Source organism: Hibiscus syriacus, unplaced genomic scaffold (genome assembly GCF_006381635.1).
Source record: "Hibiscus syriacus cultivar Baekdansim isolate YM2019G1 unplaced genomic scaffold, ASM638163v2 tig00116974_pilon, whole genome shotgun sequence".
Taxonomy (NCBI): domain Eukaryota; kingdom Viridiplantae; phylum Streptophyta; class Magnoliopsida; order Malvales; family Malvaceae; genus Hibiscus; species Hibiscus syriacus.
Genome location: NW_024063498.1, coordinates 620,363 through 641,568, shown reverse-complemented (window position 1 = coordinate 641,568; position 21,206 = coordinate 620,363). Strand labels below are relative to the sequence as shown.

Sequence of the window (21,206 nt, the reverse complement as noted above, 5' to 3'; positions counted from 1 at the left end):
ACCAGTTTACATAATACGTAATAACCTTATATTTTTGTACCCAAAAAAATAACCTTATATTTCATTTTAGGATAAATTACACTAATATTCATTAAACTTTTGAAGTATTTTCAATTTGATCACTAATATCGAATCTCTTTTATTGAAGTTAAAGTTACTACTACTAAGTAATTTTTTTATTTCAGTCACTATGTCATTAAACCGTTAACGACATCTGACATGTCACATTAAAAGTTTTGAAAATAAAACGACATCAGCTTTTCTTACTGACGTTTATCGACAGTGGTAGTAATGAAAATAATTTAAGAATTATTGTAATGTAAGTTTTAAAAGTTTGATGACCAATTGAAAGCATCCTAAAAACTCAATGATCATCAGTGTAGTTTCCCCACATTTTACTATCAAATATGCCAATTTCAGGTTATGTTCAAAATTACAGAATACACCCTAATGATTGTTACAAATTTCTAGAAAGCCTTACAAGTCATTGAACTACAAAGTATTTCGTCGGCCCAGAGGTAATGCTATTCGTCAATGGCTTACAGGTGATTGAAACGACAAAGCTTTTCGTCAGCAGAGAGGTTTTGGGTCTGTCGAAACGATTTTTTCTTGAAGAGTGAAAAAAGGTGAGATTTTGAAAACCACATTAATTCTTAATTGTCTCTTTTCATTTTAAAAACATATGCGATTTAAAAGACCTCTCGTTTCGAAAAATTTGAATTTCCTTTACGATCGACAAATAAGGTTCGAAGAGTCGCCACCAATCTTTGATTAGGATGTGATTGGACACCCAAAAATGCGTTGTCATTTTAAATAAAAATTAATTTTAATTAAAACGACAAATTGAGGTCTGCGTTACCAAAATCCGAGTTCGGGAGTCGGTTACGTGTAAGGAAGGATTAGCACCCCCACAACGCCCTAAATCGGTACCTAGTCGATTAATTAACGTCTTTGCAATGAATTTTATAAATTCGAGTTTATTTTGATTCTTGATCCCATAAAGTAAAAATGTAAATTTAAAACATTCAAAAACACTCAAACAAATTAAATTAAAATTACCAAGTCATTTTAGAAAGATAAAGAATGTTCGATTATTTACAAATATCGAGACCAGATCTTAAAAGTTATAACAACCTTTTCTCGATGAATTTAAATAAACGAACATTTCTTTTTCTCTCGTTCCCAAATTTTAGGTGACGAGTCAATTTTTGTTTCACTTTCGGGATATACTTTCATTTTAAAATTATTAAAAGCGGACCTCAAATCAGTTATGACTGCCCACTTCGATAATTTTAAACTGAGAGGATATACCCTTAGTCCAATTATGAATACGGTCGAGTGATGCACGTGAGGCTATCATGCATATTATGCAAAATAATGTCATGCAAAAAACTAGTTAAAATATGACATGCATTCAAATAAACTTCTAAATCTAAAAAAAACATATTTACGACATTAACATACATTAAAATAAAACAATATATAATAAAACAATATAATTAATAACTCGACTTCACATTCAAAAATTACCATGAAGGACATAATAAAATGAAATTAAACTAAGCATGCAAAGTAGGAATTAATCATTAAAAAAAAATGCCAAATGCCTAAATTGTCAAACAACCAAAATTACAAATTATATTTTAAAAATAAAAATAAAAACATTTCAGGACTAAAATGAAAAGCACTCATAAATATGAAGACCAAATTAAGAATGTGCAAAAGATTTGTTCAAGGACCAAAATGAAAGTTTCGTAAATTACATAACCAATGTAAAAACAGTGCAAAAAATGACCCTAATATGGAACTGGACTAAAATGTAAACGCTTAAAATTAGAGACCATATTAAAATAACAGCAAAGCTCGAAATGCCTGATTTTGGGGACCGAAATGGAATGCGCGCATAATACCGGTCAGAAATAGAAACTAGGAAAATATCGGATGAAACGACGGCGTTTAACATTTAGACATAACCCTAATATCTAACCCAACGAAATCTTCGCCGTTCTCTATCCCTCTCAACTGTCTAAATCTTCTTCTTCCTCACTCACAGCCCTCTCTGCTCATTTCAAGACCCATCGACTGAAGCTTGGCCATCAATCTCCAATGGCCTTTTCACTCTAAACCTATGCTAACTCCTACAGCCTAAGCTAACCCTCACGTATCTATCTCTTCTTTCTCACCGAACGGCGCTCGACCGGAGCCCTAAAGGCTCGCTCTACGCCGGCCACCACAGATCGGTGGCCGTTAAACCCTCGACTACTTTCCCAAACCAACGACAAAACAATCCCCTCACCTAACACCCAACACCTACGCTCTATGACCTCGATTGACTTCCAAGCAACTGATGGAACCACTGAACCAAAGCCAACAAGGACTCTAAGTTATATTCTAGCACTCAAATCGGGCCCTGGATCGAGCATGTGAGGGTCAGAATACCCGATGATCCCACTGATTCCGCACAACCCAGGTAAATTTCTATTCTTATGCCTTACCTATTTGGAGTACACATGCACACATAACAGAAGTAAACGCAGAGAAAAACATGAAGATGAGAAATGGAGAATACCCTTGATAAGTCTTTGATTGCTTCAAACTTTCAATGTTTTACAAATTTGTTGTTCTGTTCTCTCCAAAAACCGAAATGGGAGCCGTTTTTCTCCTTTTTTTTTTCACTGTCTTTTTTTTTCTCCCCCGTCTGTGTTTTTTGTTGTGTGTCTACGGAAGTATGAAAGGTCTCTCCTCCGTGTTGGTTTCCCGTAGTTAAAAACTGACCTCCCTCTTTCTTTTAGTGGTTAAATGTCCCACGTTTTCAGTGTTAATTTGCATTAAACTGACCCTTCCCCACTTTGTTTTGGTTAACTCCCAATACCCCCACTCTCTACAACCGTTCCCTCTAATTTTTTGGTTTCTAAACTACCCAGACAAATTAAGCATCTACAGCTGCCCCTCTTTGTTCATTGTCGTGTAACGAGAATAGAGCAAAGATCAAATGATGACCGAATTTGTCTGGTCTTGAGAATGTTACGTCAGGATAAATGAGACTTGAAACATCTTCAAATGACGAGCCTGCTCCCTATTCCTTCAGGAAGTATAAGACTCGAGCAATCTTCAAAATGTGTCTGCTCTCTATTCATTCAGAGAGTATAAGACTTGAACAATCTTCAATAAAACGAGTCCGCTCTCTATTCCTTCAGAGAGTATAGAACTCGAAAAATCTTCAATAAAACGAGTCCGCTCTCTATTCCTTCAGAGAGTATAGAACTCGAAAAATCTTCAATAAACAGGTCCGCTCCCTATTCCTTCAGAGAGTATAGGACTCAATCTTTAACAAACTTGTCCGCTCCCTATTCCTTCAGAGAGTATAGGACTCAATCTTCAACGAACTTGTCCGCTCCCTATTCATTCAGAGAGTATAGGACTCAATCTTCAACGAACTTGTCCGCTCCCTATTCATTCAGAGAGTATAGGACTCAATCCTCAACGAACTTGTCCGCTCTCTATTCATTCAGAGAGTATAGGACTCAATCTTCAACGAACTTGTCCGCTCCCTATTCCTTCAGAGTATAGGACTCAATCTTCAACGAACTTGTCCGCTCCCTATTCATTCAGAGAGTATAGGACTCAATCTTCAACGAACTTGTCCGCTCTCTATTCATTCAGAGAGTATAGGACTCAATCTTCAACAAACAAATTTGCTTCACTACTCTTTTGTGAAGGCTTATAGATGATTTGCTTCAAATGTCAAACCAGTTATCTTCATCTCGATGCTTTCATATCTTCAATCTTCAACTATCCCTGGGAAACCTGTAGATATTTAAGCCATCATGCGATTATGAATGCCATGATCCTACTCATGCCTAAAATGTATGCAATTATGCAATTCAATGTGTTTTCTTCTTTGTAGGAACTCTATCTCCTTTTGATCTCGATAGAACTCGGCTTCATCTTGGGCACAGAACGTTTGATCAGTTCACCCCAGTTGACAATCTCAATTCCATGTCTCTCGGCTTAATCATGACCTTGACTCATTTCTTTCTTGAAACCCGCCAGTATCCATGACCAACTTCTTGATTAATGGTAACCTCATTGGGTCATCTTTTAATGGTTGAGATTTTCTTATGAATTTCAAGATTTCATTTTCCCATAACCACACAAGCTTACATGTTAAAACCATCATCAGCTTCAGAATACCTGCATTTTCCAAAACCTTTTGCACAATAATACAAAATGATCTCATGTACTTCAAGTTAAGCTATATGTTTTAACCTTTCAAAATAAGATGTTTGCAAAAGGGAAATTATCAAGAAAGACATCTCTTTATTTATATAAATACAGAGAATTTTAGGCAACTAAATGGCAAAGTTTTAACTGGAAACAAAAGAACAAAAGAGTAGGCGTCTTCAAATATCAATAATGCAAATGCTTTTGAACTGGCACGCCGTTAGAATGTCTCGAGCGTAGCTTCTGTCAAAAAGATCTTCAAAATTGTGATGCTTAAGAGTATGAAGCTACTTCTAAACTCCCAAATCTCTATCATTAGATTCCCTAAACCAGTATTGAATCTCATGTGCATTCAATCTCTTGGTTATTTCAATCGAGACTCATTAATCTTTAGTCTCATCCCTGATCACCAACTGTCATTGTTACTATCCATATCAGGAGCTCTTTCCACTTCCAAAATTAATTCAGAACCTTCCACCATGCACGAATTCTGAATTTCAAATTCAACTCAAGTCGCCCTTTGCGGGTTTTCAACTTGAGACCTCCTTTGGTTCCCAGACGCCCTTTTCGGGTTTTCATCTTGAACCCTCCTTTTATTTCTCTTTTTTCACTTTTCTCTTTTTTCCATTTTTCTCTTTTTCTCTTATTTTTTCTTTTCGTTTTTTCCATCATTTTTCTTTTTCTCATTTTTTCTTCTTTTCTCTTTTATTTCTTCTTTAAGCAAAATATCTCTTAACAGCGTCGGGAATTCACTGGATATGGTAATTCTGATCCGTCCATTTCAGTTAGGACTAGAGCTCCCCCAGAAAAAGGCCTTCTTGACAACATAAGGTCCTTCCCAATTGGGCATCCATTTTCCTCTGTAATCTTTCTGAATAGGCAAAATCCTTTTAAGCACCAAATCTCCCTCATGGAATTCTCGAAGGCGAACTTTCTTACCATGTGCCCGTATCATACGTTTTTGGTACATCTGACCATGACAAATAGCTTTCAATCTCTTTTCTTCAATCAAATTCAACTGGTCATACCTAGCTTGGACCCATTCTGCCTCATCAAGCTTTACCTCTGACAAAATCCGAAGTGAGGGAATTTCCACCTCAATAGGTAAGACAGCTTCCATCCCATAAACCAAAGAAAACGGAGTTGCCCCAGTTGAAGTCCGTACTGAAGTTCGATAAGCAAACAGAGCAAATGGCAACTTCTCATGCCAATCCTTATAGGTCTCAGTCATTTTCTCTATGAGCCTTTTGATGTTCTTATTGGCCGCCTCTACTGCCCCATTCATCTTTGGGCGATAAGTGGTGGAATTATGATGCTTTATTTTGAATTGTTTACAGACCGAGTCCATCATCTTATTATTTAAATTCAACGCATTATCGGAGATAATCCTCTCGGGCAAACCATATCTACAAATGATCTCCTTCTTCAAAAATTTGCATATTGTAGACTGGGTAACATTTGCATAAGAAGCCGCTTCTACCCACTTGGTGAAATAATCTATGGCTACCAGAATGAAGCGATGACCATTTGAAGCTTTGGGCGAAATTTGTCCAATAACATCCATGCCCCACATTGAGAATGGCCACGGAGCTGTCATTACATGCAACGGATGAGGAGGAGTATGTATCCTATCTCCATAAATCTGACATTTGTGACATTTTCGGGCATAATTGATACAGTCTGTTTCCATAGTTGACCAATAATACCCAAATCTCATAATCTGCCTAGCCATAACATGCCCATTAGCATGGGTACCACATATTCCCTCATGCACTTCTTCAAGAATCAATTTGGCTTCTTTCGCGTCCACACATCTTAACAAGACCTGATCCAGACTTTTCTTGTATAGGGTCTCACCATCAAGCACATACCCTGATGACATTCTTCTAATGGTTCTCTTATCATTCTCAGTGGCCTGTTCTGGATAACTCTGATACCTTATATATTGCAAGATATCATAATACCAGGGGTTTCCATCTTCTTCCTCTTCAATATTAAAACAATGGGCTGGATACTCATAAGCCTTCATTTCAATGGGTATCATATTTGAATGCTCGTTCATCTTAAACGCTGCTGCCAGTGTGGCTAAGGCATCTGCCATTTGATTCTCTTCTCTAGGGAGGTAATTGAAAGTTACCTCTTCAAATTCTTCCACAAGCTCCATAATCAACTTACGGTATTCTACAAGCTTGGGATCTTTCGTCTCCCATTCTCCTCTGAGTTGGTAGATTACCAAAGCTGAATCACCATACACCTTGAGCATTTTTACTTTGCGTTCAACAGCAGCTCTAATACCCAGAACACAAGCTTCATACTCGGCCATATTGTTTGTACAATCAAAATTAAGCCGACTGGTGAAAGGATAATGCTCTCCCTCTGGTGAGACCAAAATTGCCCCGATTCCATGTCCCAAGGCATTTGAAGCACCATCGAAGTTCAACTTCCAATATTTGCTAGTGGATGCCACTGCTTCTTCTACCGAAATAGCCATTAAATCTTCATCTGGGAAATCAAAGCTCAACGACTCATATTCTTCCGAAGCCCTGCTTGCAATGAATTCCGCTATAGCACTCCCTTTAATTGCCGTCTGGTTTACATACTGGATGTCAAACTCGGACAATAAGATCTGCCAACGAGCTAATCTTCCAGATAATGCAGGCACACCCATTAGATATTTCAAGGGATCAAGCTTGGATATAAGCCAAGTAGTATGATACAACATATATTGTCTAAGCCTTCGGGTAGCCCATACTAAAGCGCAACACAACTTTTCAATGGGTGAGTATCTTGTCTCACATTCAGTGAACTTCTTGCTGAGATAATAGATAGCCCTTTCTTTCTTCTCAGTTTGGTCACGTTGCCCCAACACACACCCCATTGAATTTTCATAAACTGACAAATACAGAATCAAGGGTTTGCCTGAGATGGGTGGTGCTAAGATCGGAGTGCTCGACAAATATCTTTTCACTGCTTCAAAAGCTCTTTGACAGTCTTCACTCCATTCTCCTGAGTTATTCTTACGAAGAAGGCGGAATATGGGATCACACTTTTCAGTCAGCTGTGAAATAAACCGAGCTATATAATTCAACCTCCCCAAAAATCCTCTGACTTCTTTTTGTGTTCGTGGGGCTGGCAAGTCTTGAATAGCCTTTACTTTATCTGGGTCTATTTCAATTCCTTTTTGGCTTACTATGAAACCCAATAACTTCCCAGATGTCACCCCGAAAGTACATTTATTTGGGTTGAGTTTTAGCTGGCATTTTCTTAGCCTTTTAAAAAGCTTTCTCAAATTCCCGATATGTTCTTCCTCTGTCTTGGCTTTGACAATCATATCATCAACATAAACTTCTATCTCTTTATGCATCATGTCGTGAAATAACGTCACCATGGCCCTTTGATATGTTGCCCCTGCATTCTTCAGTCCAAACGGCATTACTTTATAGCAAAACGTTCCCCACATGGTAACAAATGTCGTTTTTTCCATATCTTCAGGGTTCATCTTAATTTGATTGTAGCCAGAGAAACCGTCCATAAAAGAGAACAAAGAATTTCCAGCAGTATTATCCACTAGCGTGTCTATATGTGGCAAAGGAAAATTATCTTTTGGACTAGCTCGGTTGAGATCCCTGTAGTCAACACACATTCGAACCTTCCCATCCTTCTTCGGTACTGGGACAATATTAGCTACCCATTCAGGATATTTAGCCACTTTAAGAAACCCGGCATCAAATTGTTTCTTCACTTCCTCTTTAATCTTGAGCAGCATCTCAGGTCTCATTCTTCTCAGTTTTTGCTGTACCGGTTTACATCCAGGCTTTATTGGCAGTTTGTGAACAACCAATTCTGTATCCAAACCCGGCATATCTTCGTATGACCAAGCAAACACATCTTTGTATTCTTGAAGCAATTCTATCAAATCATGTCGACCTCCAACTGACAGAGTGGTACCAATCTTTATTTCTCTCTTATCCTCATCCGTCCCCAAATTCAAAATCTCAGTAGACTCTTTATGAGGTAGAATCTGCTTATCTTCATTCTCCACCATTTTCAGCAATTCAGAAGGTAGTTCACATCCCTCATCATCATCACAATCCTCGATTTCTCCTTGACATATAGACTTTTCGAAATCAATCTCCGGGTCAGAGTCATTAGCATTCATATTATTGATATCTGAGCTCCTGAAAAAATAATGAAAGAGAAGATATATATACATATATACATATGGGAGGATCTTTTCTCATATAAATAAATAAAAAGAAATAAATACATACATATATACAACAAAGAATGAATGAATGAAATGAATGGGAAAATGTTTGCCATTTGAAACTAACAGAATGCATCTTTTATTGAAAACAAGAAAAAAACAAACAGCTTAACCCTTTACATAAAATCACCTATTGCCCCAGGGTATGAACAACAGGGAGAAAGTTCCAGTGCATTACTCTGTAACAGATTTGTAAACTACAGGCAGTTCTTCCGCGGTCCAATTGTTCAACACGAAGCCCGGTGGTGCAGGATAAATGCCCATAACTCTCATTTCCTCAAATTCATCATCAGTTATAACGTTAATGCCTAAATCTCCCAAGGCATCCTCAACTATCACCTCGGTGTTCCTTGAATTCCCTTGAAACATATGCCCCCCAGACATGAAAATGCTACTCAACGGCGGGAAGGTCATGGGTTCCCAACTAAGGTCCTCACCAGCCAATCTGGCCTTTCTGATTTCTTGGCCCTTCTTAATTCCCCTCATCTTATCCCTCGAAGTTGGCTGATATCCCAAACCAAATTGATCTTTTTTAGTAATAGGGCATATGGGATTCACCGGTCCTTGCAACTGTCGGCCTAAACCCTTTCCAACTTTTGCTCCTCTTCCAAGAGTCAATTTAAGCCCCATCTTGGTACAGTTTGACAATCGAGGTCTTGGTATCTTCTTGCCTTCGGCCACAAACGTAGCATTGACAAACTCCAACGATCTGAAAGAACACTCGACGGCTTGCTCATCAACTTCAATATACGGAGCAGTAGTAGAAACAGAAGCAATAATGTCCTCTTCAGCATGAATACATACCAACCTTCCATCAATCACAAATTTCAGCCTCTGGTGTAATGTGGACGGAACTGCACCGGCCTGATGAATCCAAGGCCTTCCCAACAAACAATTGTATGTAGGCATAATGTCCATTACGAGAAATTCTACTTCATAAGTTGCTGGACCAATATTCAGAGGAACATCAATCTTGCCCAACACTTCTCTTTTAGTCCCATCGAAAGCTCGAACCACACTTTGACAGGTCCTCATAAGTGTACTATCTAATGGAAGCTTCTTTAGAGTCACTAAGGGCATCACATTCAAAGCTGAACCATTATCAACCAAGACCCGGGACAACACATGCCCTTTACATTTAACTGTAATGTGCAAAGCCTTCTGACTACCCATCATCCCAGAAGGGATTTCATCCTCAGAAAAAGATAAAAAATTATCAGCTTGTACATTGGAAACTAACCGATCCAACTTTTCAACGGGCAATTCTTTTGGAACAAAAGTCTGGTTCAAAACCTTTAACAGAGCATTCCTATGGGCCTCTGAACTCAAAAGTAATGATAAAACAGAAATACGGGCAGGCAACTTGTGTAACTGTTCCACAACACTATACTCACTATGCTTCAGAAACTTCAAAAATTCTACCGCTTCACTCTCAGTTACTGGTTCATTGATAACAGGCTTATCCTCTTCTATCTGCACATCCACTTTTTTCCCCTTATCAGCTGTAACCTTCTTCTCAGACTCCTTAGGTGGATTAAGAGAATAACACCTACCACTTCTAGTAAAGCGTCCCACCTCATCTATTTCCTCATTCTCTTTTGTTACATCTCCCATCTGGCAATCATATCTCCAAGGCACTTGTTTATTATCCCGATATGGGAATGGAGATGGAGGTGTAATAACCACTTTCGGGGCTACCTTCTCAGCAACTCGATTTTTGGGAGTAATAATTAGGGGACAACTGGCATTGTATACTCCTTTAGACGATCCTTCTGAAGCGCAAACTTCCGCTTCCTCTTCTTCAGCAATCTCTCTGAAGAACTCAATTTCTTTATTGTCCATCATGTCTTGTACCAAAGATAGGAAATCAGGACATTGCTGAATACTGTGTCCTTCACTGTTATGATACTGACACACCTCTCCACTGTTAAACTGTTCACCCATCAAACGGGGCTTCAACAATCCTACCTTGACCATCTGGCACCACACCCAACTCATGGGTGATACCACCTCACCAACATTCCTTACGATTCTCTTTCCCTTCTCTTCAGTAATCGCGTTAACTCCTGCCCCTGCATGGCTTGGCAACGGATTCTGAGCTATATTTGGCTGCTCACTGTCACCAAAGTTGATGACATTCCTCGTTCTCAAAGCTTGGACGACCTTCTTAAAAGCAGTACAATTCTCAATGGAATGCCCAGGGTTCCCTGCATGGTACTCACACTGAGCACTAGCATCATACCATTTGGGAAAAGGAGGTTGCATTGGTGTCACGTGATACGGCGAAACCACATGCCGATCATACAAAATCTGAAATAATTCCTTATAAGTCATCGGGATGGGGTCAAATTGAGGCCTCTCTCTCCTCTGGTCCCTTGCCCCTTGTCTATTGTCATTTTGTGTCGATGACCCTGCTCCTTGAGGACGGGAAACAGTGATGTTATTAGAATCGTACTGCCTCACATTACTGACTTCGTTTTCCTTTTTCCTCGTTGGTGGCCTCTTACTAGACTCTCCTCCTTCGAGCTTCCCACTCTTAACAGCCATTTCAATCATTTCTCCCGCCGTAACTACATCAGCAAAACTTCGATAAGGATTACCGATAAGATGCGAGAAAAAAGGAGCTTTTAAGGTGTTGACAAAAAGCATGTTTGTTTCTTCCTCTTCCAATGGCGGGTGGACCTGCACTGCTACATCTCTCCATCTTTGAGCATATTGTCTAAAACTCTCGTTAGACTTCTTTTCCATTCCTTGCAACATCATCCTGTTGGGCCTAACATCCTTCACATGTTTGTATTGCTCAAGAAAGGACTTAGCCAAGTCTTTCCACGATTTAATATTAGCTCTACTCAGCTGGTTATACCATCGGATTGCCGAGCCAGTTAAGCTTTCCTGAAAGCAGTGTATCAACAATTGATCGTCCCCTATATATCCGGTCATCTTCCTACAAAACATTGTGATATGTGCAGAGGGGCACCTGGTACCATCAAACTTTTCAAAGTCAGGAACTTTAAACTTTGGAGGCAAGACCAGATCAGGAACTAGACTTAACTCCCTTGCGTCGAATCCATAAACACTGGTATCTTCCTTCATAGCTCTGACCTCTCTTTCTAACTGCTTCCATTTCTCTTCCAGCAGATTGTTTTGGTCCTTCTTGGCTTCTTCATCAAGGTCCGGAACTTGATGATATTGATGTTCTCCCTGATATGAACTAGGTCCAGGCTGTACGTTTACAGAAGCACCGACTGGATTAATGTGCACCTTCCCGACATGAACAGGGGTCACTTGAACATTCTGAGATTGCTCTGGGGTTAACCCTGGATGATGAAGTGGGTCTTCAGTTACACCTTCTGGTATAGGGCTTTTCCCATGTTCTGGATTTCTTCCTTCCAACATACTCGCAAACTTGGCAAACATCTCCTTTTGGGCATTCATCATATCTTCTTGCATTTTCTTGATGTTATCTTGTAACTCCGACTGAACCTTCTCAATTTGGGCAAGTTTGTCTTCCATAACTTTCTTTCTTGTTCTGTAGATATACTTGGGATTTTCCAGTATTACTCTGTCACAGAGTCATTTTGTTATCGCTGATATTGATTAATGAATATAAAATATATGATTATGAATGAATAAAATGCGATGCAAATACCAAATGTATTAAAAATGCATATGCAAAATGCAGGGTGTTGATCCCGGAACGACTCCTTAGAACAACTCTTTATATTAGAACGACGTTCAATTACAAAGTTGAAACATATCACAAATAAATCTGCACCATCTCTCCTATTTCTTGTACGTGTGCTAGCAACTCCACGATCTTCTGGTTTTCTTCAGCCTCGGGATCCAGTTCTTCAGTCACATCAGCAGCTTCCTCAGATAGAATGACCAAATACTGAGCTATTCCCCGCGCGTGGTTTAGGTAACAAGCAATAAAATCCTCTATTTGCTTAACTCTCGCCTGAGCTCGCTCCCACCGAAAACGCCACTGTATATCCCCCTCATAGGGAACTATCGATAACTCACTTGCTTGCCTCTGAAAATCCTGAACCATGGCTTCAAGCTCACTCACTTGTTTTTTCAGACTTTCAACCTCTCCCTGGCTCGAGCTACCTTCCTTGTTTCGGTATCGTCGTAATGCGGTCCTTAAACTTGAAATTCCCTCATTCAACTTCTCATTTTGGACTTGACTCTCTTGTAACCGCTGCTCTAAAGAATCCTTATCTTTCGATAAAATTTTCACTTGGTGTCTGCTTTGCTTGAGCTCTTCTTGACTCTCTCCGGCTACTCTTTTGAGGCTCGCCACCTCTTGCCTTAATTCAACAGACTTACTCGAGCTAGAACCTGCTTGAGCTTTTACCATTCGCTGATAAGTTGACCGAAGATCGTCAAAGTCTAGCCGAAGTTGCTTCTCTACTTTTTCAATTCGATCTGCTCTACTCTTCTGAATGTCAATCTCCAATCCTTTTTGATACACTTCATCTTCTAGCTTCTGCAAAGTCATTCTCCATTGTCTTCGTTCTGCTTCGAAATCGCGCTTGGCTAACTCTAATGGAGATGGCACCACTCTCAACTGTTCTTCCACCGGCTGAATATTTTCAGGATTCACCATCGGGATATTGTCATTTACTCGACCGCTTCTCCAATGCTCGTACTCTTGAGACAACTCGAGATCATAGGTAAACAAATTCACGCGACGAGTTTGCTTCCAGGCATCAGCAACCCCTTTAACTTTACCCTTATACTGATCTCCTTTGAATGCAAAATCCGACCCTACCAAGTCCCATGTGGCTGGGATGAACTGCCTCGATCCATACTGTCTGGAAACTAGTAACGGTGCATACCCAACAGAGCCCCATATACCTGGCAAAGGAACCCAATCTCGCTCTCCACATCGGTAAAGTATATCCGAAGAGGTATTCCACAAAGCTCGCCACAAAATATCTCCATCTCTGATATCCTTGAAGATGACCATCCATTTTTCTTCAGTAAAACCCCCAGGCCACTCTTTAGAAAGAAAATCCTTCAAAGGTGAGAAACCGTCTAAAAATACTCGTCCTGGCGCCCTTTCAACATGTTTGAAATGACTCAGAATCCACACTAGCAGCAAAGGCGCACATCCTATAAATCGTCCTTCTCCCTCGCGCCTACAAGAACTCAAGGACCGGAACGTCTCAGCTAAAATGGCTGGAACAGGATCCACGTGCTTGTCTAATCTTTCAAACAGGTCAACGACTGATACGTCTACATATCCTAGCACCTTTGGAAAAATAACGAGCCCATAAATCCCTAAAGCAAACAAGTCAAGCTTCTTTCTTTTATCAGGATGATGAGCAATTACTTCTTTCAGAGCAGCCCAAGAGATGCACTCACTGTCTCCCTTCTTCTTAATGTTTCTGATTACCCAATCTTCACTCATTCCGGTCATCAATAGTAATTTCTTCTTAAATGAAGGAGTGACTGGCAGCTTGGTATATACTCTATCCATCTGTGACCTCGGACAACGGACCAATGCTTGATACTCCTCTATTGTTGGTGTCAGGTCCACCCTACCAAATGTGAAACAGCTATAAGCCGGATTCCAGAACTGCGCCAACGCTCTAAACAGATTTCGGTCAATAGGAACATCCAAAAGACAAGGAATATCGCCGTACAACTGATAAAACATCTCCTTATCGGCTGCTTCCCATCTTCCCCATATCTCTCTTAGCTCACTCAGATCATTCTGACGTACGTTGATGTGAGTGTAACCAAATAACTCTGACACATATCCAGGCATCACGCTGTCTCCATTGGTCAACTGGGACTGTTCCGACCACCTCAGAACATCTGCATTGTCCTCAACCTCTTCCTGAACCGTTCGTTCCATATTACTGGCCTTCTATATGGACATCGACCCCAAATCAACACCATGTAATGGATCGTGCAATGCAAAACAGAAAATAAACAAGGCAAAAACAACAAAAGATCGGTTAGTAAACATGAAGCAATTAAATCGGGATAATAATTTATTCAAGAATCCTACCCACATGCTGGCTACCCAATCATGCTTTATCGGATCCTACCCAACATGATATCTACCCCCATGCTTTGTTATCCACAAAAAGAAATCCTAACCGCATGATATCTAATTCGCATGCTTATTCAAAAATAAACCTAACCGCATGATATCTAGTTCGCATGCATTTATTCGAAAAAAAACGAAAATAAATGACTCAAAAAAGCTTTTCCTTGTGTACCCTCCTCGCGGGATTCTTAAGATTCGGGTTTGGTTCAACCTAAGTTCGGGCTCTATGTTCACTATATGCCGGGTTAGGTTCTAAAGCAATAGGTTCTCGAATTGTCCTTGCCGGTGCCCCATTGGGCTGCCGAACCCTCAATCTTGGCCCATCACAGGCTTTAGGGGATCGAGTTCAATTTCGAGGGAACACACCTCCTTATGTCCATGCGGAGGTGATTACCATCACGAGGACCATAAGGCGTGAGCTCCAGGAGCGATCCACTATCCCATGCGGAGGTGAAAACCACACGAGGGCATAGTCTCTCACTCCTACTTAAATAGGACGGAGCGGGGTTTTAGCTCATGTTATGATAATGCAGTTGTGCAGTGTGTGAGGAAAAGCGAAAAAAAACAAACAATAAAAACACTCAAAATCAATTCCTAAATTCACACAATTAATCTGAAATCATTAACAAACAAATTAGTACCACTATTTAATTGTCAATTAAATTAAATTAAAGAAATCAAAATACAAACAAAACTTATTAAAAACTAAACAAGGGATCAAAAATCAAATTAAAACGAATTTGTAATTTTCAATTGCAAAGACAATTAATTAATCGACTATCGGCTTGACTCTCTAAAAAAAGTCCCCAGCAGAGTCGCCAAGCTGTCGAAACGATTTTTTCTTGAAGAGTGAAAAAAGGTGAGATTTTGAAAACCACATTAATTCTTAATTGTCTCTTTTCATTTTAAAAACATATGCGATTTAAAAGACCTCTCGTTTCGAAAAATTTGAATTTCCTTTACGATCGACAAATAAGGTTCGAAGAGTCGCCACCAATCTTTGATTAGGATGTGATTGGACACCCAAAAATGCGTTGTCATTTTAAATAAAAATTAATTTTAATTAAAACGACAAATTGAGGTCTGCGTTACCAAAATCCGAGTTCGGGAGTCGGTTACGTGTAAGGAAGGATTATCACCCCCACAACGCCCTAAATCGGTACCTAGTCGATTAATTAACGTCTTTGCAATGAATTTTATAAATTCGAGTTTATTTTGATTCTTGATCCCATAAAGTAAAAATGTAAATTTAAAACATTCAAAAACACTCAAACAAATTAAATTAAAATTACCAAGTCATTTTAGAAAGATAAAGAATGTTCGATTATTTACAAATATCGAGACCAGATCTTAAAAGTTATAACAACCTTTTCTCGATGAATTTAAATAAACGAACATTTCTTTTTCTCTCGTTCCCAAATTTTAGGTGACGAGTCAATTTTTGTTTCACTTTCGGGATATACTTTCATTTTAAAATTATTAAAAGCGGACCTCAAATCAGTTATGACTGCCCACTTCGATAATTTTAAACTGAGAGGATATTACCCTTAGTCCAATTATGAATACGGTCGAGTGATGCACGTGAGGCTATCATGCATATTATGCAAAATAATGTCATGCAAAAACTAGTTAAAATATGACATGCATTCAAATAAACTTCTAAATCTAAAAAAAAACATATTTACGACATTAACATACATTAAAATAAAACAATATATACAATAAAACAATATAATTAATAACTCGACTTCACATTCAAAAATTACCATGAAGGACCATAATAAAATGAAATTAAACTAAGCATGCAAAGTAGGAATTAATCATTAAAAAAAACATGCCAAATGCCTAAATTGTCAAACAACCAAAATTACAAATTATATTTTAAAAATAAAACATAAAAACATTTCAGGACTAAAATGAAAAGCACTCATAAATATGAAGACCAAATTAAGAATGTGCAAAAGATTTGTTCAAGGACCAAAATGAAAGTTTCGTAAATTACATAACCAATGTAAAAACAGTGCAAAAAATGACCCTAATATGGAACTGGACTAAAATGTAAAACGCTTAAAATTAAGAGACCATATTAAAATAACAGCAAAGCTCGAAATGCCTGATTTTGGGGACCGAAATGGAATGCGCGCATAATACCGGGTCAGAAATAGAAACTAGGAAAATATCGGATGAAACGACGGCGTTTAACATTTAGACATAACCCTAATATCTAACCCAACGAAATCTTCGCCGTTCTCTATCCCTCTCAACTGTCTAAATCTTCTTCTTCCTCACTCACAGCCCTCTCTGCTCATTTCAAGACCCATCGACTGAAGCTTGGCCATCAATCTCCAATGGCCTTTTCACTCTAAACCTATGCTAACTCCTACAGCCTAAGCTAACCCTCACGTATCTATTCTCTTCTTTCTCACCGAACGGCGCTCGACCGAGAGCCCTAAAGGCTCGCTCTACGCCGGCCACCACAGATCGGTGGCCGTTAAACCCTCGACTACTTTCCCAAACCAACGACAAAACAAATCCCCTCACCTAACACCCAACACCTACGCTCTATGACCTCGATTGACTTCCAAAGCAACTGATGGAACCACTGAACCAAAGCCAACAAGGACTCTAAGTTATATTCTAGCACTCAAATCGGGCCCTGGATCGAGCATGTGAGGGTCAGAATACCCGATGATCCCACTGATTCCGCACAACCCAGGTAAATATTTCTATTCTTATGCCTTACCTATTTGGAGTACACATGCACACACATAACAGAAGTAAAAACGCAGAGAAAAACATGAAGATGAGAAATGGAGAATACCCTTGATAAGTCTTTGATTGCTTCAAACTTTCAATGTTTTACAAATTTGTTGTTCTGTTCTCTCCAAAAACCGAAATGGGAGCCGTTTTTCTCCTTTTTTTTTTCACTGTCTTTTTTTTTCTCCCCCGTCTGTGTTTTTTGTTGTGTGTCTACGTGAAGTATGAAAGGTCTCTCCTCCGTGTTGGTTTCCCGTAGTTAAAAAACTGACCTCCCTCTTTCTTTTAGTGGTTAAATGTCCCACGTTTTCAGTGGTTAATTTGCATTAAAACTGACCCTTCCCCACTTTGTTTTGGTTAACTCCCAATACCCCCACTCTCTACAACCGTTCCCTCTAATTTTTTGGTTTCTAAACTACCCAGACAAATTAAGCATCTACAGGGTCAAATTATGGTTTTAATCCCTCTATTATATTCAATCTTGGACCATTTGGATACAGCAAATTTTGTCAACATAACCAGATCACACAACAGTAATTGGCTTTACCAAGCTTAAGCCGTTTTCGACTATAAAAATTATTCATGCTGTCGAGTTAATCACTGATTTCTCAGCTTCAAAAATTTTCAACGAAGACGAGAAAAAATGTGCATCTAGAATCGCCTTAATTCAATCATGCAAACGATGATAAATGGCACACATCCATAAAACTCCATTAAATGCCTTCCACTAAATGGTCATCCCTAGGGGTAGTAACCGGTGAAAGTAAAACCCCTTCCCACTATCTCACCAGCACAAAACCATGCAAAGCATTCCAGTCCGAACAACGCAGCAATAGATGCATCTTCAACCTTCAGTTCTGACCTGTTCTTCCACAGGTTCTTGACGTAATCAAGCTCCTTCCAGAATGCCTCAGTACGGCCAGGGATACTGCAAATATTGCACCAAAAGGAGTTATTCTGATATGTACTCAGGATTATGTGTTTTACCAAGTATTACTTGGGTCCATAGAGTAAACTGATAAATATGCTAATGACACAAAGCATGTGACAAGAAAACTGCAAATAAACACAGTAAGAAGGTAGTAGGAGCAGAGTGCCACTCTGTTTTGTTCTTTAATTCTCTTCTGTTTAGAAGTTCAACGGGCATCCCATGCAGTCGAGCACAGTGCCAGAACTATGATGCTAAAGAATGCAAAATCTCATTTCAAGGTTCTCAACTCAATCTTTGACATATTTACTCCCACAAACCAAATACACAGAGAGAGAGAGGAACAACAAAATAATATTTTTCCAGGAATTCTCGAGAAAATGGTTTCTCCATTCTTACTCCCGGACATGGAGTAGAAATGAATTCTGCAACTAAGCTAACAGCAATGTACTACCAGAAGACCATCCAAGGTTTTTCAGTTCCATCTGACAAGCCAATAAATCCAATTCTCTATTAACAACCACAGCAGGGAGCTATGAACAGCATGAAAAACATGTTACCGCTGTAAGATTTATCTTTACAGCTGAATTCTATATAAAACAAACTCATGTGTAGCCACCTCTATCAAAAATAAAATTTTAATACTTGATTGATATTTGGACTAGTTGTACCATATTTACTTTACTGCAATTTCCAAACTGAATTGATCTGTTAAATAGAGGAAATTTGAATCATTTTGTTATTCTAGGCCTCAAATCTTGTAGCTATACAACAGAAGAGACATGCAAAAACAATACAATTCGTGTTTCTCTTTCTCTTTCTTTCTGGCTCAAACTTTTTGGCACTAGAAGAGAACTACAAAATTACTCGCCTACATTATGGCATTAGCCAGATTTCATTTTTCATATAGCATGTGTGTGACTAATATTTGGACACAGGTATGGGTTATGATGATCCTCCGTGTGTGTGTGTGTGTGTGTGTGTGTGAACTCCCTCAAGTCTGGCTAACATAGATTGTCACACGGGCTGACAAGCATGAAATCTTGTTTATGTGATAATGTAGGTGCAATACATAAATAATATGCTAGCGTACAGTAAGTAGTCAATTCAATGAAGGCAGATTCAGCAACTCGCTAATGAAATAAAAAAACACACATTCTGGCAACCAAGTTAATAAAAATCAGATGCTAAACAACATATTGCTATCAATTCATCAGAACTTGGAAGTCTTCATGGCAGTAACACGGGAGGCACAAACAACCAGAGGGAAGAAACAAATACCTGGCAAGTCGAGTGTAAAACAGCTGCTTAGACAATTCGTTACACTTCTCAACTGTTGGTGGTTCCTGAATGTATTGTTTGTTCTCCTCCAGCAACTGCTTGTAGTAAGCAGTTCCATTCCTGGCCACAAACTTCGACGCTTGACATGCCTTAGATTGCAACTGTTGCAATTTCGATGCCATCAAAATCTGCGCTATGTTGAACACAGAAAATAGTTATTAAGAAGAAAAACAAATTTCTTTTCTTCTCCGGAAATGACATACAAAGCACAATAGAACAAAAAAATGGGTACAATTGAGAAGTACGTGATACTAGTTAATTAAAACACAAAGAAAAATCAACATAAAAGAATCATCAAAATGGAAAATAAAACAACTGTGGATAGTGATCAAGCTCTAAAATCAAAAGATCTACGAATAAAAAGATAAGAGAATGCTGGCAAACGTTCTAAAACCAAGTAAATTGTAGATCTAAGCTGAGAAAGTGAATCTTACCTTTGATGAGAAAAAAATGGATATGAAAGAGGCGCGTTGTCAATTGAAGGCGAGGACGATAGAACGGTGAGGTGTGGACTGCCCTGGGCTTATCACGCTGCTTTACCTAAGCAGGAAGACCCACGCTTTCGGGATCAGTGGACTGCTCTTGGCTAATGAACCCGTTTTAGGGTTTTAATTCAGGTTCTATTTTTTATTTATGCAATTTACAGGGGTCATTTTGCAATTTCTGCCAATTAATTCACAGCGGTCATTTTGCAATTAATTGAAATATATATTGTGATCTTACTTGTCATGATGCCCGGAACACCTAATACTATTTTGATGATGATGAGTGGATTACATCTGTCTATCCTCTATTATCATTTTTAAAATATGCATAAATTAATACGGTTAAATGTTTATTATATTCTTATTAACAATCAGTTGATCTAATAGGATGAGATATTAGATCTTTTAAATAAAGTTAAAAGTTCGAATATTGACATTTGTGAATTGAACAAACTTACTTGAGAGAGTCATTTTCACAATAAACCTCTACAAAATTCGTTATGAAATAATCGATCAATAAATTAGATATTGTAATATTAAATGGGATAAAATTTAAATTTATTGATTACTATAATTATGATTTACACGTAATATTGGATTTACATGGTAAGTGATTTGTTTAAACATGATGATTTGACATAATGTGTTAATGATAACATTACTTTTGTCCTGTCTCTATTTATCGTGTTTGGTTCAGTTTAACATCACTGAATTATCATAAACTCATATTCCTACATTAAAGATTTGAAGAGTTCTCCGTACGTGCCCAAGGTTGTTTATAGTTAATAGTGGCATGAATAAATAATCTTCGCATGTTTAGTGATGACATTGGAACATAAAGGTGATATTGTAGCTAATATTTGGAAATAAGGTAAGTGAAGAAAGTAATTGAATTATGTCAATATGGATACTTGGATATATGCTTGAAATATAATAGCTTAAGCATGTAATACGTGAACAAATGGTACGAGTAGTATGCTTGAATGAATGCATGCATGCATGTTGAGTCTGAAGTACATGCATTAATGCATGGATAAAAATACATAACTGAGACATGAATTGATGCATGATGGATACGTGCTTGAAATATTGTAGCTTAAGCATGTAACATGTGAACAAATGATACGAGTAGAAGTATGC

The 21,206-nt window shown here is 38.5% G+C and overlaps 1 protein-coding gene across 4 annotated transcripts; it reads right to left on the bottom strand.

The window, feature by feature from the left end:
- Nucleotides 1–83: 83 nt before the first annotated feature.
- On the bottom strand, nt 84–20,151 carry LOC120192367. Of its 4 annotated transcripts, none has more exons than XR_005522771.1 (6): nt 20,067–20,151; nt 19,828–19,832; nt 19,522–19,711; nt 17,953–18,240; nt 4,380–4,393; nt 84–96 (listed from the first exon to the last, which is right to left on the bottom strand). XR_005522771.1 is itself a non-coding variant. In XM_039195158.1 (4 exons), exons 3-4 carry the CDS (start codon nt 19,701–19,703, stop codon nt 18,054–18,056), a joined length of 369 nt encoding a protein of 122 aa, XP_039051089.1. In that variant the 5' UTR covers nt 19,704–19,711; nt 19,828–19,832; nt 20,067–20,151; the 3' UTR covers nt 17,838–18,053. The 4 variants fall into 4 exon arrangements, 1 of the variants encoding a protein (XP_039051089.1); XR_005522773.1 differs by lacking the exon at nt 84–96 and adding an exon at nt 2,820–2,833; XR_005522772.1 differs by lacking the exon at nt 19,828–19,832 and having other exon boundaries at nt 19,522–19,709; nt 20,016–20,139.
- Nucleotides 20,152–21,206: the final 1,055 nt, after the last annotated feature.

Coding starts and splice junctions, on each gene's coding strand:
- LOC120192367 (XM_039195158.1), bottom strand. CDS start 19,703: ATGGCATCGAAATTGCAACAGTTGCAATCTAAGGCATGTCAAGCGTCG. Junction 18,241..19,521: donor TTTTACACTCGACTTGCCAG/GTATTTGTTTCT, acceptor CAATATTTGCAG/TATCCCTGGCCGTACTGAGG.